This window comes from Myotis nattereri, assembly GCF_964212035.1.
Source record: "Myotis nattereri genome assembly, chromosome: 9".
NCBI classification, from domain to species: domain Eukaryota; kingdom Metazoa; phylum Chordata; class Mammalia; order Chiroptera; family Vespertilionidae; genus Myotis; species Myotis nattereri.
Genome location: NC_138084.1, coordinates 68,481,398 through 68,499,696, shown reverse-complemented (window position 1 = coordinate 68,499,696; position 18,299 = coordinate 68,481,398). Strand labels below are relative to the sequence as shown.

The 18,299-nt window shown below is 41.5% G+C and overlaps 1 protein-coding gene across 1 annotated transcript; it reads right to left on the bottom strand.

Annotated features, from left to right (window-relative positions):
• Positions 1–1,144: 1,144 nt before the first annotated feature.
• Positions 1,145–16,036, bottom strand: LOC308525561 (rho GTPase-activating protein 20-like; the record flags this gene model as incomplete). Its single annotated transcript, XM_081100343.1, has 7 exons — positions 1,145–3,021; positions 4,019–4,133; positions 5,216–5,405; positions 8,945–9,054; positions 12,716–12,877; positions 14,707–14,885; positions 15,961–16,036. 7 exons carry the CDS (start codon positions 16,034–16,036, stop codon positions 1,145–1,147), a joined length of 2,709 nt encoding a protein of 902 aa, XP_080956469.1.
• Between the last annotated feature and the right edge of the window lie 2,263 nt (positions 16,037–18,299).

Genomic DNA, 18,299 nt, shown 5'->3' with positions numbered 1-18,299 from the left:
TCTGGAGAACGCTCCCAGCACAGGTCCCTTTGTAAAGAACACTTAGATGAACGACATTTCCGTCTTTCTCTGCCAGCTGTTCACTGGAGCCTTTGCAAAGCGGTGCTAATGGAACAATGAATCAAGCAACACAACCAACAAAAAAATGGCATCATGATACATATGGCTCTTGAGCCACTCTCCTTTTCCCCAGTCTAGCTGCATCATGGGCTACTTTCTGGAATGATCCTGTGAGGACATGTGACTCTAGAAGTCACAGAAATGGCCAGTGACTTGGATGAAGGGAAATGTTTCACATGATTTCCTTCATTACTGGGCGTGCTTTTCTTCCCAATACTTTGATTAGTGGCATTTTTCTTGCTTATTTATTGAACACATTCCATGGAGTGTGGATTGTTTGTCTGCACCCTTCCCCACTCCCCGTAATCTGCATGCTTCACTAATGATACCATGGCCTTCTCAGGAGCCTAACCTGATATAATGCATGCATCTTTTTTATGCTAAATAATAAGCCAGTCAGAGAAAGACAAGTACACATGATTTCACTAACAAATAACATAGAAACAGACCCATAGAGACTGACAGCTCTGAGAGGTTATGGGGATTGGGTGAAAAAGGTGAAGGGATTAAGTACCCCCCCCAAAAAAACAAACAACAAAAAACCCTCATAGACACAGACAACTGTATGGTGATTACCAGAGGGAATGGGGGTGGGGAGTGATAGGAGAGGGCAAAGGAAGATAAATGGTGATGGAAGGAGACTTGACTTTGGGTGGTGAACACACAATACAATATCCTGATGATGTATTACATAATTGTACACCTGAAACCTATATAATTGTATTTACCAATGTTACCTAATAAATTCAATAAAGTTAAAAAAAGTAAAGAAAAAAAAAAAAGAAGACACTTTCTCTAACTCTTTGTGAGTATCTCTAAAATCATGACAGGCCCAGTACAATCCTCTAAAGAATTATTGTAGTAAAACTTCTTGCCACATGGTCTTAGTAAAGAGAATTATTTTATTGTACTAAGTATTAGCAATAATTATCTTTATGCTCTCTATTCCAGGCACATTACACAAAGGGGTCATAATGAATATTGTCTTGATGTTATTAGGCCACTTTCTGTTCTTCCTGTTCTTCTAGACATCAGGTTCTTCTTGTGGTAAAATGTCTTTGGTTGAATGTTTGTCCTCAACATCACACACTGCTGCAGGCCCTGAGTCTGGGCCGGACTCATCATCTATAATCAAAGAGCTGGGAAAGGATATTGCACACGGCGGGGTGCCAGGAGAGCACGGCCGTCTACTCTCTCCTTCCTCCTGTGACTTCAGACAAAGCTCCAATGTGCCTTCCACTGGGCTGGATGGAGAGCTATGGCGTGGCTCAGAGACGTGGCTGGGATCGGAGCTGTCCCGCTGGGCTGTAGGCGCAGCTGCAAGTTCTGCAGGTACCGTCGGGGGCATTTCTTTCTGTGTCTCTTGCTGTGGGTTGGCTTCTGGAGCCCCAGAAGCATGGGGAGGTGGCTCTGCGGGCCCTGGCAGAGAAGATATTTTCTTTGCCTCTGCTCTGGCTGCCCTGGCTTTGTTTTTGAGGGACCAGTTCTTCAAGCTGGCCATACCATTTCTTAACCAGGTGCTGGGATGAAGGGTCACAGAATGCATCTGTGAATGCCGCTCTAAGGTGTCCCTTTTTGAATAAGCCGGGCGGCTGCTGGCCTGCTCAGAGGCGGGCCCAGGCACTCCAGAAACGGGTCTGGAGCTGCTGGAGTCGGACGGTTCTCCCTGCTGGCTTGGGGCCTGAAAAGTGCAATCTACTGGGGAGGACGTTTCGTTGGGTGTAAACACGGAATGCTCTGAAATCTGAGAGAAAGCGCTATCCTGGGAGCTCACTGAGGAGCCAGATGGGGAGGTGCCTGGGGAGGACAAGCTAGAACAGCTCGTCCTGGGGCAGGTGCTTAATTTTGAGGGGAAAAGCTTCTCGGTGTTCTGGTCGGTGGCACCGCTCTTGCCCACCTCGATCCCCATGACCAAGCTCTGGTGAATGAGCTTTTGGCCCTCCAATTGTAAAGACTTGTGCTGCTGGAGATACCCCTCCTCTCCAGACCAGGGGCGTACTTCATAGCTGGTTTTGTTGTGTTTCCTTGAGAAAATGCCCCTGAGATAGCTCAGCTTGGAGCGCTGGTCGTCGATGCTGGTTTCTGAGCAGCGCCGGTGCCTCTTGGAACTCTTGGGGGCATCTGCTGCGTGTGGCGGGGCGTGTCCAGGGGTGTCTGCATCCAAGGGCTGGCTCCTGGGACAATCATGTGAGGACATGTAATTGCAAGATGCCACAGAAATGGCCACTGGCTTTGAGGGCGGGGGGCGCTTCACGTGACTTCCTTCCATACCAAAGAAGCCCTTCTTCTTAGCATTTTTATTAGAGGCATTTTTCTTGATATCAGTGCCTGTGACTAGAGCCTGTTTAAAATACATCTTACCCTCCTCCTGTGGGGGTTCGTTTTGCTTCAGATGGTCCTCACCTTTCTGCGAGAGAATTGCATCACAGCTGGACTTGCGTAGCTTTTTCTGGCAAAACTCCCGGAAAGAGGACAGCTTTGCATCTCGATAGTCGATGCTGGGCTCGGAGCAGCGCCGCTGTCGCCGCGGGCTTTTCGGAGCATCTGCTGCAGCCGTGGTCAGGTAGCTGGGTGTGGCGGCGCCAGACGGGGCCCCGCCATGGTCCTGCAGGGTGGCCTCTCCGTACAGTCCTGGGACAGTCACGGGCTCGGATTCGAGAGGCCCTTCCATTTGAATGTCTTCATGTTTAGGATTGTCTAAGTCAAAGTCGTTCAGGGTTAAAAGACCTTCCAGCTCGGGCTGGTTGGGGTCATAGTCACTGAGGGTGAGGACGGAGTCCATGCTTCTGCTCCCCTGGCCGAGGGTCGTCACCAGGTCACTGCACGGAGCGTCAACGTCCTCATTCAGCTCGTTTTCCAAGCAGTCATAGGAGGAGTCGGTCATTTGTAAGCAAGAGATATCTGCGGGAAATCAAACCATGATAACCTTGTTAAACACTCCAAGCGCATGCTGCCTAAAAAGACAAAAACTGTGATGCTTAGTTTAATTCTCTTTTCATGTAGATTTTTCAAATTTCTATATTTAAGGAAAAATCCTTAATTTTTAATCAGAATTAATTAATCACAATCTCTCAATTTGTCAGTGCAGAATACAAAATAAAATTTTTTGGGTGTACTAGATTTATCTCAGTTCCTGAAGAAATGGGCTTTCCCTAAGTAAGATTTCCTCAAAGCAAAGAGACATGTCATAATACCAAGAAATGATATAAAAAAATAAAGGAATCAATGCCAAGTACACCTGGATTCCGAATGAGACTGCCTTCTTGCATGGCTTGCTGGTGAATACACGGAATTCACTCTCAGGGCAACCATTTACTAACCCTGTCAACTTCTCTTTGATAGAGTTCTTTAATATCCATTATTTATTTAATCTTTAAAACAACCATAAAAGTTAGGCATTATGGGCATCCATATTTTATAGATACAGAATCGATGTTCAGTGGCAGAGAATAATTGACCAAAGGTCATTGGTGGTACAGGACTTCACAGTCTGGATGCTGTTGCTTAGAAATGGTTTTAGAGTCACCAGCATCCCGAGTGTCCTAGGGACGCAGAGGAAGGGGAGAGAGAAAAAGCCCGGCTGCTTCTGCGGCCTCCGGGCTTTCTGCTCCAGGTTTAACGCCAGTCCTATGATGTGTATTAGCATTCCTTGTAAAGTTCTGTTTACAAAAACGATTAACACCATCAAGTGCTAACAGGTTCCTGAAGTTGGGGATCTCATCTTATCCACGTGAACCCCACCAGCAGGCCTTCTAAGGAAGGAGCCCGAGGCCCACTGAGCCAGGCCAGTGGCTCCCTTCACCGGAGCTGCTGTGGGATCCAGGACAACCACTGTCCCACCACCTTCACAGACACGTGTCTGTTTCTCATGGGAAAACAATCCGATTAGTCACAATACCTGAGGTATTCTCTCTAATGTCACACCTCACTGACACCTCTCCAAAGAGGGAAGTGATTTCTTCTCCAAATATTCTACAGCAATTTTCAATCACAAATTGAATAAGCAGAGTAACCTGTACAAAAAGGGACAAAATTGAAGTGCCACTTTCCATACAGCATATCTATAAACCATACTTAATATATGAGTGCTGATTTCAACAAAAATGCAAAAGAATCCTGATCAGAAGAAAATCATGTCTGTTTTAAAAGTATAGGAAGAGTTCCTCCTAGAAATTGAGGGATAGAAATACATTTCTATCAGTGGACCAAAGTTATTATTTGTGGCCTTGGCTTAATGCTAACATTTTCATCCCAATGGTTCTGTCTTTAAAATTAGGGTAGTTTTATATATATTCTCCACAGTGTTAGGGGTGAAGAAATATACGTTGTGATTAAAGCCCGTAAAGCATCACTAGACAGACATATGAAGTGTATTTCTTATGTATGAGGCAGTTGTCATGGGTCTGGGAAGAGGGAGTCCTCTATGGGTTGACTGTGAAGGAGAGAGACAGGTGGAGAGAAAACTTGCATTTTGCCCCACTGGTCTCTCCCTAGGCACTTCCTTCCTGCAGGCTCCCTAATGGAAACTCTTGCAGAAGAGGTGAGACTTCACCAGGGAGCTTTCTGCCTCCACTGAGCTGTTCTGGAGTCTTGCTGTAGTTTCCCTGCCCCAGCAGCTGAGCCAAGGAGCAAGCAGAATGGTGGGTGAGCCAGGCACCACAGGGGTGTGGTTTCAAGTAACCACCATATGAGCGAGGTGTTATCACCACCACCACTTTCCCGAGGAGAAACTGGATCAGTGTAACTAATTTTGCCCAGGAGTGTACTTCTGGCAAGTGTGGGGCTGAGACTTGAACCCTGGCTTGCCTAACTTCAAAGTTCTTGTTTGTTTTCTCAAATCAAGTGCTTATTATTCTGGGGTTGAAGTCAGTCACAGTTTTTTGCCTCTTTCAAGGGAAAAGAGAACTAACCCAACTGCTAGCACTTTTCTGCTTCAGAAACCACTTTTCTATAGTCTACCAGGATAGGATAAAACAACGAATGAACCCAAATGTATGTTCTTTTAAGAAAATGTCTTTCATAATTAATACCCCGAATATTGGGTTCAAAATGGGGACCCAGTCTCCCAGGGCATAAAAATGAAAAACTTCATTACCTTTTTTGCAAATTCGCCTTCTAATTCTGGGCTGTAGGTAGTAGAAGACCAAAGAATGCTCGGAGCGATACACACCGCTAAATTGAATGCGTTCATCTGATTGGATGAGGAGTGTTGCTCAATGTTGTGTAGTACCCCAAAAAGGTGCCTTAGAAGAACAATATTGGCTCTCGGAAGCTGGTCCAACAGCCTGAAGACAGGAAACAAATGCACTCTTTAAGCAAGACATTTCATAAACTATTTGTATAAACGGGCAACCCTCGCTTTCCATGAATTCCTCATGCAAAGCAAAACAGTCCAGATCTGCAGGAGTTTCAGTTAACATGGTACTATGCAAAGTGAGCCCTGCCTGTACAGGAGGGGAGAAAACAAGCCTGAGGATTTGGCTATTTGTTTTGTACACCGTCTTCACAACTCAATGAAAATGTAAAAGATTGCACAAAAATGGCTCCCCAAAAATGCTCCCAAAATATTTACCTGAAACTAATGTAATGTATTTTAGTTTAATCCTGTAACATTTCAGAATATTCTCCACCAAAAACCCACAAAATCTTTCTGATGAAACTCAACAACCATTAAACTTAAAGTGCTCCTTTGTTCCCAAGTGTACCTCTTGGTGGGAGCCCAGACTTGAGCTATTAAGGCTGCCTAGTGCATTCTGAGAGCTTGGGCTCTGCTCACTAGCTTCCAAAGTCAGTCTGTCCCGAGTCTCATCTCACTGGTATCACTTTCACATATAAGTCAAGCTTATGATAGTCTATTTCCTACTATTCTCCTTTTGTAAATGATAAGAGGTTTTTAAATTATCATTCACTGAAAATGATATTTACTACCATCCAGAAAACTTATATGTTGGTATCACGGTTGTTGCCTTTTTAAAACAGAATCTGCAACCAAGAGGAGAAAATTAGTCTGATTCCTGTTGCGAAAACAACAGAGGCATTTCTTCAGTACAATGAACTCACAATGAGTGTAGTTTATAGGGACAAATGATGAAAGATATTGAAACAGACCAAAAGGTTACTGAGTGTGCTCAGTGGAAAGTGAGACACTGTAGACAGTGTCTGGATAACCTGGTTTTATGGGGGCCTTAAGCCTTTGAGTTAACCCTACAAACTCTAAGTTATCGATGACAGTTACTGGTGCACCTAAGACTTGCTCATAGAATCAAAAATTCTGCCTGGTCAAGAGACAAATGATTTATTTGTGCTCTCTCACTACCCCTCAATGCCTCAGTAGAGGAAGCCAGTTTTGTATCTATTTATAAATTCTTTTCTGATTCAACTACATAAGTTGTGGTAGTGTGAAATCTCCTTTGTACTGGTTGTATTATCTTATCAGTTCTCTCATTAATTAATGATTTAAATGAAATCTTTTACACGTGTTCATTTTATATTTGTATGAGAATCAGTGTTACCTTTTTTTTTTTTTTTTAAGGAAATCATCCTTAACAGTAAGGTGTAAAGTTTTAGACAATGAGCCATAAGCACAGAATCTAATCTTCACTATCTCTGCATGGTTTCCACCAAACCATAATGGTAGCAGAGAGCATTTTGTGACAAGGTTTCGCTTTCTGTCTCCAACAGTTGTACCATGTTTTTCTACAGACAAGGGATGTCTATCAATACCAGGATGTAGATAATAACTTATATTTTAAAATTGTTCGAGAAAAACTGTAATCAAGAAGCATATGCAAAAAATGGTATTGGGATTTTTGGATTTTCAAAGAACTGGAAGTATTGCTTTTTTGATGGACACTTCTTTCTTGCTCCCTTATAATGCAGGGAATATGGAGGGGATGGGGGGGAGAGGGGCGTGATTTCTGCCAGCAGCTTCTTTGCCTGAGTACAGATGATGCACGCCTTGTGATCAGACTGCATCTGTGCAACTCCCTTTTTCCTTGATGTTTTTTCCAGAGCCACCTGCCTCTCTGCAGTGCTCCCACAATGCCCTCCTCCACGTATCTCTTATATAGCAGAGACTATACTGAATTGCAGTTGTAATTCTGGCTTTACCTGTGAACTCTACCAGACTGTGAGTCCCTTGTGGGAGGAAATTTTCTCTGTGTGAATTCAGTTGGCGAATGAGACATATAAGGGGTTGTCTGGTTAAATATTTACCAAAATTAAGATAATAAATTGGGAAAATTGGACAGATACATGCAAAAGGATGAAACTAGATCACCAACTCACACCATACAGAAAAATAAACTCAAAATGGATAAAAGACTTAAACGTAAGACGGGAAACCATAAAAATACTAGAGGAATCCACAGGCAGCGAAATCGCAAACATATGCCGAAGAAATTTCTTCTCTGAAAATGCTCCTAGGGCAATGGAAACTAAGGAGAAAATAAACAAATGGGACTACATAAAAATAAAAAGCTTTTGCACAGCAAAGGAAACCATCAACAAAACAACAAGAAGACCCACTACATGGGAGAACATATTTGCCAATGATACCACCGATATACAATGATACTCCTCTCTGGAAGTATATCTCATTGTATATCATTAATTTCCAACATTTACAGGGATCTCATGAAACTTAACAAAAGGAAGATAAACAATCCAATAAAAAATGGGCAACGGACCTAGATAGACACTTTTCAAAAGACGACATACAGAAGGCCGAAAGACATATGAAAACATGCTCAAAGTCACTAATTATATGAGAGATGCAAATCAAAACGACAATGCGGTATCATCTCACACCTGTCAGAGTGGCTATCATCAACAAATCAACAAACAACAAGTGTTGGAGAGGATGTGGAGAAAAAGGAACGCTTCTGCACTGCTGGTGGGAATGCAGACTGGTGCAGTCACTGTGGAGAACAGTATGGAGCTACCTCAGAAGACTAAAAATGGAACTCCCATTTGACCCAGTGATCCCACTACTAGGAATATATCCCAAGAAACCAGAAACGCCAATCAGAAAGGATATATGCACCCCTATGTTCATAGCAGCACAATTCACCATAGCTAAGATTTGGAAACAGCCTAAGTGCCCATCAGTAGATGAGTGGATTAGAAAACTGTGGTACATATACACAATGGAATACTATGCTGCGGTAAAAAAAAAAAAAGGAACTCTTGCCTTTTGCAACAGCATGGATGGAACTGGAGAGCATTATGCTAAGTGAAATAAGCCAGTGAGAGAAAGATAAATACCACATGATCTCACTCATTTGTGGATTATAGAGAACAACATAGACTGATGAAAAGGGACAGTCCCAAAGGCTGAGAAACAGCGATCTGGCTATCAATCCCCAGAAGGAAAGTAGGGGAGGGCGGGGGTAAGGGGAAGAGATCAACCGAAGGACTTGTATACATGTATATAAGCCAAACCAATGGACATGGACAACAGGGGGATGGGAGCATGAGTTTGTGTGTGTGGGGGAGGTTGGGGGTTAATGGGGGGGATGAGGACACATTTGTAATACCTTAACTAATAATAAAAAAAAAAGAAAAAAGAAAAAAAAGGATCATAAATTGGGTTTATAGTAGGCTTTTGTCAACTCCTCTCAGATTTGGACATATAGAAGGTGAACAAGGGTCAAGTGTGCCATGTTACTAAGATTAGGGAGAGAACAATCATAACAATGACAGCATCTAGCATAAATCTGTTTTTAACTGGTCCCCATGGATAACATTACTTCACGAGATGAGCTTATAAAACATACGTTTTTTAAAAAGTATTTTTGAGATGTGACCAAATTAGAATAGTTACCTTTGAATTGTATTTATTCTCTCTTCATCATTTCCTTGATCCATTACACAGACCCATTGATCATAGAGATCTGATGAGAAAACACTTCTGGGAATGTGTCGTAGAAAATCCTGAGAGAGAGGGAAAAACAAATATTTTAAATCATTATTTCATGCTAAACATGTACTGGAGTGATTATAAAACATTTTGTTGAAAAGAGTTAAGTCTTCTCTTCTTTGGAATACACAGTTCTTGGTGCCAACTCTCCACTAATGTGCACCTGTAGAAATACATGCTTTGACTTTTTTTCTAGCAAAAACCAGAGGAGCAACCGGTGTCTGGATTGTAACGGGAAAGATACAGGACAACCTCTTTGGGCTGAAAGCGCCTGTTTGTTTACATTTTAGCAAACTGGTATGTGACAGGGCCTGGCAAGTCATCCTAAATCCCCCTTTCCCCTCTCCTAATGTAATCAGCATCCAATCGTTCTATACATATTTACTCGTATGTACCAGGTACTAGGGACAGAGCAGTGAATAAAACAGAGTCCCTGCTATTTTCAAACGTTATATTCCAGCGGAATTGCTGAGCAATTCCCATCTAGAGATAGAGTTTCTCCCTTCTATTCCCCATGGAAGGACTCTCACTACTTGGGGAGAAACAGCATCCCAGGCAGTGGCTGGGCTCAGGCACCCTGTGCCTGGTGTACACTGATTAACCTGTGCCCAGCACATTCTCCTCTCTGGCCTTCCAGACTCTGTTCTGCTGAACCATTGGTGGGGCTGGTGTGGTGAGACCAGATCATAATGCATATACTTATGGCCAAGGATGTTTGTTGTTTGGCCTTTGTTTATAAAGAGCTTAAAAATAAACTAAATTTGGTTCTGGTCCTATGTTCATTTCTGTCTTAAGCCAACTCTCTCTGTTGCTTTTGGCATGGCATTCACAAAGCTAAGCTTGCAAAGTCTGATCTCTACCTCAGTAAACTTTAGGCAGAGAAAACTCAGTTTCACGTCTAAGCACTGTACCCACGGTTGGCTATCATTCTGCAAGTTCATGGAAAGAGGTGAAAGATGCAATTGAGCAATTTAAATATTGCTGGAAAACCAAATTAGCAACTTTACAAAAAGACAACACAACTTGTTACTTACATGTCATGCTTATATTACTGATATGAAGACTGTGACACCTCACTGTTATAGTTAGCTGATTACGTGTGTCTCTCCCCCAGTAGCTCATGAGTCCTCCAGGGCAGGGGCAGACCCTCACTCTCTACTCTTACACTTCATTGCCAAGCACAGCCCCACACAGAGTGGTGGTTATTACTGAGCTGTTGCTATTTGCATACGGACAAATATTAGTGAGGGACAAGGGAAGGCCAACTAAGTATAATTGAGATTCCAAGGTAATTTTAAAAACCTCTTTGTAGTCATGTCTCCTATCACAATACAATTTTTTTAAAGAGTGGCGCATAAGCAGGAAGAGGACTGATTCTTCCTATTCTATCATACTATGTTTCTCCGTTCTATTACATCATCCAGTAGAAATGTACCTGGATACTTGTGACTCAGATGTGTCTTGACAAAAGTTACCTCTTTTTGGGTAAAGGTATTGAATTTTCATAATTCCAAGCTAATTTTAGTTTCTGCACCTACTTTAAGTCAGATTCAAAGAGGCAAAATCTGTTATTTCTAAGTGGGACATGACAATAGCACTCTTTTTAAATCTCAGTGGAACACATGCTTATGATCTGTCTTGAAGAAAAGCATCATTAAATCTTAAACCTACACTTGAAAGATAATAGGTCGTAACATCTCAATGAACTCTCCACAGCTGGAATAACAGGTTATGAAATACAACCGCCATCGCAGCTGAGAAAGGTTATGAGAGTTGGTCCTGAATTACAATCACCGCCTCCCAGCACTCAGCTGAGTCTCCTGCCCTCCCCAGCCAGAGCCCTGGTCACCAGCAGTACTACCAGGTTCATCGGAGATGAGATTCCTGCAGGGCTAAAAATGAACTTTCCCTCAAAGGTCTGTTGGATCAAAGTTACAGCATCTCAAGCAATTTTCTTTCAATTATAGTTTGAAGAGTTGAGCTTATACTTAAACAAAACCAGCAGAAGTAAAACATTAAAGGAAACCTAAAGTAGCACTTCCAAAGAGACTTAAAAACAAGAAACAAAACAAAAGCACAAAAACTTTAACTTTTGGCAAAAAGTATGTCCTTTCCTGCAGCCACTTAGAAGAAATGAGAGTAAAATGCAGTTACATGATTGTAGAATGTCGACTACTTGTAACCTATTTAACCAGACTTTTCAATCATTTGGATTAATTTTGTCCTTTGCTTATTTTTGTACAAGTAATACTTCTCCAATTTGGAATGTAGTCAAACTCTTTTAGGACTCTACTTTTGTAATAGCCTCAATAATTTAGCACAAAATCTTAAGAAGTGTGTGCTGTGAAGAATAGCACGGTAGGGAAAATGTCCTAAAACAAAGGCTTTAGCTTCTTAAATTAAGAGATGGGAGAAAGCCCAATTAGATGAGTAAAAAAGAAAAAGTAATTGTGTGTGTATACTAGTATATATCTCCCTGACATATATCTGACTGCACACACCAGGCATATCTTTATTGTATTCCAGGGCTGAAGCGTAAGCATAGTAATTGCACCCTGTGCAATAGAGATTGGATGAGCCTGGCTCCAGCTCCTCAGTTCTTCGGAGTGTTCTTTACTGCACAGCCTGCAGCAGGGTTAAGAGCAGACATGGCCCATTTACCAAGAATCATCTGATGGTGCATTAATTCACGAAGTAGGATTCTGTAAGCAGTTCCCCACCCCACAGGGTAGGAGTAGGGTGTGCGAGAGTCTTCTTCACCATGTTTTCCTTAACTTGGTTTTCATGCTCCTGCCCCAGAATGCGGCCAGGCCTTGTCTCTGCCCTGGCCTGGTGCTTCCCACCCAGCTGGGAGACGGAAGCCTGAGGCACGTCTGCAGAAACTACCCCTAAGGTCAAAAGCTCTGCTAAAAGCTGGTTTTGACTCTACATTTTCCAAAAATGTGAGGTATTTTCAAGAATGTGGGAGGAAAACATCTTAGAAGTGCTCTAAGCCAAGTGTGGACGTGACTTAAGTAACCATGGGGTGCGGGTGAGAACCGTAAAAATGTCAGGAAAGGTTTTTGTAAAAGGAGGCCGAGTCCAGAGCCACTCCTTGCCCCACTGTCACTTTAAAAGGCATTAGGGACAAGGAAGGTTCCATGACTGCATCAATGAATGGAAGTTTCAGGGGCCTCAGAGAGCAATGTTTGTGTCAGTTGGCAGGCAGATGCTTGTTTGGGATAGTAAGCTTCTTTTTCAAAGTTTAATAAAGTATATTTTTGAGAGAATTGCATTTTTTAGGAAGGTAGTGAGATTGTGAGGAAGTCATCATAGCTAGGATGTTTGTTTTGGTAAATATGCTCTATGTGCTTTGAGTATTTTAAATTTAACTTAATTTACATATAATTTTTTGCACCAGGTAGCAGAAGTCATGATGACAAGAGTGGCGTGGGATGGAAAAACTTAAAAAAGTACGTCTGACATGACATGCCAAGCCATTCATGGGCCGTGGCTTCTAAAGGACAATCTTGACTTTTGTGAAGTGTTTTTTTTTTTTTTTTTTTTTTTTTTTAACACTTTTTAGGTTCTAATCTATTATGGTTCTTTGCAGAAGGGAATGAGGTCAAAATGAAAGGAACCAGTTGTTCCTCCAGAGGTGCACTGTGGGGTGATGGAGGGAGGGAGAACTCCTACCTTCAGAACAGACGCTATCACGAAAATGGATTCAATGTCCAGGGGCACGTCTGCTCCCGCGTCCAGTTTCTCCTTCAGCTCTTTGCACAATTTCACATTGGCGCACTGTCTGAAGATGCCATCTGTGAGGGGTCCGTTTTGATTAAGGAAAAAAAGAATATCCTATGGGGAAGCAAAGGGGAAAAAGGCACTTTACACATACCAGCGATCTCTCTCTGCCAGAGGCGAGGGTGGACAAGGGGACGGCTCTGGGGATCTGGCTGCATGGACTGCTAGAGGAATTAGTCAACTTATTTTTTGGTATCTCTAAATCTCTGTTGTTCTCTTTATTCAACATCTAAAAACCATTTTACCTCAAACACTTGCTTTAAGGAGACGGTCTTGTTTCAATGAACCAATGGCCACTTTAAACTCAGATTTCTTTGCTTCAAGGTCTCTGTCACCTGGTCTCTTCTATCTCACCACTCTCTCCCCATTACTCTCCAATACAAACTCTTTTCCCCAAATATGGAAATATTATTGTCAAACTCATTCTCCACTTGCTTGTCTTTTTTTTAATGCATCTCCATACTTCATTCTACTTCCTGTATTTACTTTCTTCTTCCCCCCGAGGAGGCTTTCTCCATCCCAGTCCATTCTGGCCATATTTCATTTTGGTTTCTTCAAGCTGTATGTCCTCTGCCTTCAGTGCAGGAGAAGAATGGGTGTTGGAGACAAGCAACCCATGGGATTTGAAACCTAATTATAGCACATATTTACTGTGTGATCTAGGATAAACTTGAGGCTTAAAAATAAATTTGTAAGGTAGGGATGATGATGATGATTACCCCCAAATTCTGTTGTGCAGGGGGAATTGATAGAGTAGTAAGGCTAGTGTCTGGTACTTACAGATGCCTAATCCATACTAATAAAAGGGTAATATGCTAATTAGACCAGGAGACCTTCCAGGAGACCTTCTGGACGAACTTCTAGACAAAGTCATGGTGGCAGGGCCGATACAAAGGCAGTTAGGGGCAATCAGGCCGGCAGGGGAGGGCATTTGAAGGCAAGCAGGCTGGTGGGGGAGGACAATTGGGGGCGAACAGGCCAGTGGGGGGGGGCAGGTAGGGGGAAGCAGGTAGTGGGGGCTCAGTTGGGGGTGATCAGGTCGGCAGGGGGGACAGTTGGGGGCAAACAGTCTGGCAGGGGCGGGCAAGTGTGGTTGATTAGGCTGGCAGCAGAGTGGTTAGGGGTGATCAGGCAGGCAGGCAGGTGAGCGGTTAGGAGCCAGCAGTCCCGGATTGTGAGAGGGATGTCCGAATGCTGGTTTAGGCCCGATCCCACAGGGGTCCCAGATTGGAGAGGGTGCAGGCTGGGCTGAGGGATACCCCTCTGTGCACGAATTTTGTGCACCAGGCCACTAGTATACTATAAAATGCATTCATCTAGTAGAGTACTTAGAGGACACTAGATACTCAATAAATGTTGCTTAACAATGGTCATTTGGAGATAAGACAAATGCAATAGTTTTCACCTGATCCACTCTAATCAGGTGAAAAATAACTAAATGCCAGAGGATGTATTTTTATACATAAATACTTGAAATACAAATAAAACACATGTAAGATTTTTAAAGAGCATATGATTGAGTAGTCTCTACTGCTAAAGAGATTAAAGGAGATTTTCAGAACAATACAGAATTCAAGAAAGGAAGTGAGAGAAATGTGAGGGATAATGCAAATTCTCTACCAAGCAAATTCTAATTTACCTGAGCAGTTTATGTGGCTCTTTTCTAAGACAAGTAGATTAGATGATCTCTTTCTATTGTGTCTAACTTATGATTCTGTTAACAGCTTAATCAGATTTTTATTCTTTGAAGTAATAATAATAAATATTCTCAGCCAAAGCCATGGGTATCTATATTTCCATTTGGGTATAGATTTTCCTCTCAGAGCTCTCTCCTTCCCCAAACCTCCCTTCCCATTGGTGTTACAGGCCAGAGTGAGACTTACCAAGATAGGTTTGGGCAGATTGTCATTCTCACAGATATTTGGCAGAGACACTCCAAAGAGCTGCCCTGTCATAGGAGAGGTTGGGGACATGGGCAAGTTATCCAGGTGAGTGCCAGAACCCCGCCAAAAGGCCCAATTGATGATAGATCTTCTCCTTTTTAATGTCTTCTGACCCGAATCTAAGGAAGAAGTAAGGTAGAAAAACCAGTTTAACTCACTTTACCTTATTTCTATAGTTTCTATTTTTATGTTACATTCATTACTATGACTGAGAGAAAAACTGCTTATAGGTATCCTTTATTACTATTAATTTAATCTATGAAGTTTCATTATAATATTTTATAAATTAAGAATCAAATGTTTGGGTTATCATCCTACTCCTTTTTGGAGCTTCACTGGTTTGTTTACATGAGTTTTGGCACTGAATTCTCAAAGGTGAAAGAAACGGTCCCTTATTGTACTGTAACAGCTTAAAGCAGTGATGGCGAACCTTTTGAGCTCGGTGTGTCAGCATTTTGAAAAACCCTAACTTAATATTCCTTTATAGCGTCCATTTTATTTACTGAGAGTAATAGGCCTACCTCACAAATACAGGTGTTTTTTTGTTTGGTTTTGTTTTGGATTTTTAAAAATCTTTATTGTTGAAAGTATTAGAGATGTCCCCCCTTTCCCCCAATTGGCCCATTCTAGGCCCGTACCCCATCACCCCAGGGCTTCACCACACTATTGTCTGTGTTCATGGGTTATGCATATATGCATACAAGTTCTTTGGTTAATTTCTTCCCAGCCACCCACCCACCTCTGCCTTTCCTCTGAAATTCATCAGTCTGTCCCACGCTTCTATGTCTCTGGATCTATTTTGTTCATTAGTTTATTTTGTTCTTTAGATTCCACATATGAGTGAGATCATGTGATACTTGTCTCTCTGACTGGCTTATTTCGCTTAGCACAAATACTGTTTTTTATCCAATTTACTCACTCCTCGTAGTAGATCAAGAGGCTGCAAGGAGAAGTGCTAAATTTAATTCCAAATTTCTGTAATGTAAAATAAAACCTATATGAAAACCATTAGCATTTAAACCTCAGTGTCTTCCAAATCTGCACCATACATTGCCATGTAATACCGAACTCCAGAAAATGAGTTACTTTGCCTTAACAAATTAAGTAGGTTAGAAACAACATTGAACTATCTAAAAATTGTATGCATGCTCTGTTGCTGAGCAATAACACTGTACAAATTAAGTAACACTATACATCTAATATCATCCTCTGTGTATCTTTTTTTTTGGGATTTCAAAACAAAAATTTCCAAACTACACTTCAAAGCCATCTTCTAATTCCACCGCACAGATCCAGACCTGAAGCTCAAGGAGGCCACTGTTTTTAAAACAACAGCAATACAAATGAAGGATTTATATTCACAGGTGGCTCTGAAACAGAGGACTCATACTTGGGGTAGATAGCACACAGAATTCAGCGGTATTCTTTTTTTGTTTTACCCTCATCCAAGGATAGTTTTTCCATTGGCCTCTTAGAGAGAGTGGAAGGCAGGGTGAGGAGGGGGAGAGACACATTGATTGGTTGCCTCCTCTCGCACCTTGACTGGGGTGGGGAATTGAACCTGTGAGCCTTGGGTCTGAGGGCTGTTGCGCTAACCACTGAGAAAAACCGGCCAGGGCAGCAGTATTCTTTCTTTCATCAGAAAACTTAGCTTAAAAGATATCCTCATAATCAGAATAGATGTTAAAGTTTACATTTTACTCAACTTTTATTATTCAGTTTTTTCCTTAGTATTGAAATAAGCAGTTTGCAAAGACTTTCTCTTAAGTCATTAAAACATGACCAGGTAGGAGAAGATAAGTTAAACACTTACTACCACAATTTGGCTTAAGATACATACTGTACTTAGAGTTTTTTTTCCAACAAGCGAAATATGTCATTGGTTCCAGGAAACATTAGATCTTTTCAACTCAATGGCATGCCATGAAAAGTAGAAAAACACAATGAGAGAAAATTTCTTGAATCCAATGTTTTTACTACATCAAGGCTCCCTTTTTACAGTAATCTTTGTATTTCTGTAACATTTAGGGGGAAATTAACATCAGTGTATGTGCACACTGCCTACACCTCATCAGTGGCATTTCTGACAGTGGGGTGTGGTCTTCAGTGCTGTTATACAAATAATTTTTCCGTACTAATTACATTTTTCTTGCATCTCTTTGAAATGGTGGTTAAACTTACACAGAGTGAACCCCAATAACTCTGACAAGTAAAGATGCAGCAGTCCTGAGGAACCAGTAATAATGTTTATATGACCTCAGCAGTACTCAGGTCCTGAGTGTCTGGGAGCAACTTGGTCAATCTGGTCAATTATGATTTAAATTCAGGTAAGAAAATATCATACCATCAATTAAACTGAGTTGATGGTTCTTTTGATATGAGAATAAGGACATTCCAGGAGCACAAGGAAATCATAATGCTTAAACAAATGAAGACCGCGCTTAAAGCATGACTTGTTTGGTAAATGGTAAGATTACTAAAATAGAAAAGCTTTATTTTCCCCCTCTGGAAAGACTAACCATGGCCTATGACTAAAAGCTCAAAGTTCAATTCTACATGTATAGCATTTTATGAAATTTCCAATGGTAAGTAGAAATTGGGCTCATTAACTAGAACAATTCTACAAAGGGAACATTGCTCTGGGGAGATTGTTAACGTTGGAGAATGGTATTTTATTTAATAGACAGCATGGACTTCATACATATCCATTATCAGTGCCTTGAAAATCAAACAACTTTAAAAGTTAGCAGCAGTTTCTGCAAGTACAAAAATACACATTTATTACATAATAGGACAGTAAAATTTGTCAAGATATACAAACTCAAAACATTTTAGATAAAGCATGAGTCTAATATATTATAGATTAACAGAGTATAATACAATGACGTTCTTCAAATCTTACAATATAATACTTTACAGCCATATTAACAAACTATTTACATTAAGTCTTACAAGGAGGATCTGAGGGAACAAAGAGTGGAAATAATTATTTAAGAACCTCAATATCTATTTCCTTCTATGCTTCAAATTGGGTGGGTGATTTTCTACTCATCAATATATATATAAAGGCTAGAACCAATGTAGAGAAGAAATGTCTTCCAGAAAGACACTCCAAGCTGGAAGAGCTCCATTCACATCTTGCAGTCCCGACAGTAGTTTTGCCCTCGGGGTAAGGGAGATCCCTGTTGCCTTTATATATTGCAAAAACTGCATGTGGACACTTAGAGGTCTAGCTAGAGGACAAAGGGGAATCTACGTCACAGCTGTGAGGGAGATGGCCAGTGTCATGAAGGAGTTCTTTGGACCCAGAGTTATAACAGCTAATTATAATGCTAAGGGCAAACAGGGCCATGTACCCCAGAGGTAGGTAGCACCAATAGCTAGTACTGAAAAGACTTGTTATATCTTACATTTTATTTCTATTTATTTTAGTGACTTTAGAGATAGAGGAAGAGAGAGAGAGAGAGAGAGAGAGAGAGAGAGAGAGAGAGAGAGAGAGAGAAAGAGGAGGAGGGAGGGAGAGAGAGATAGAG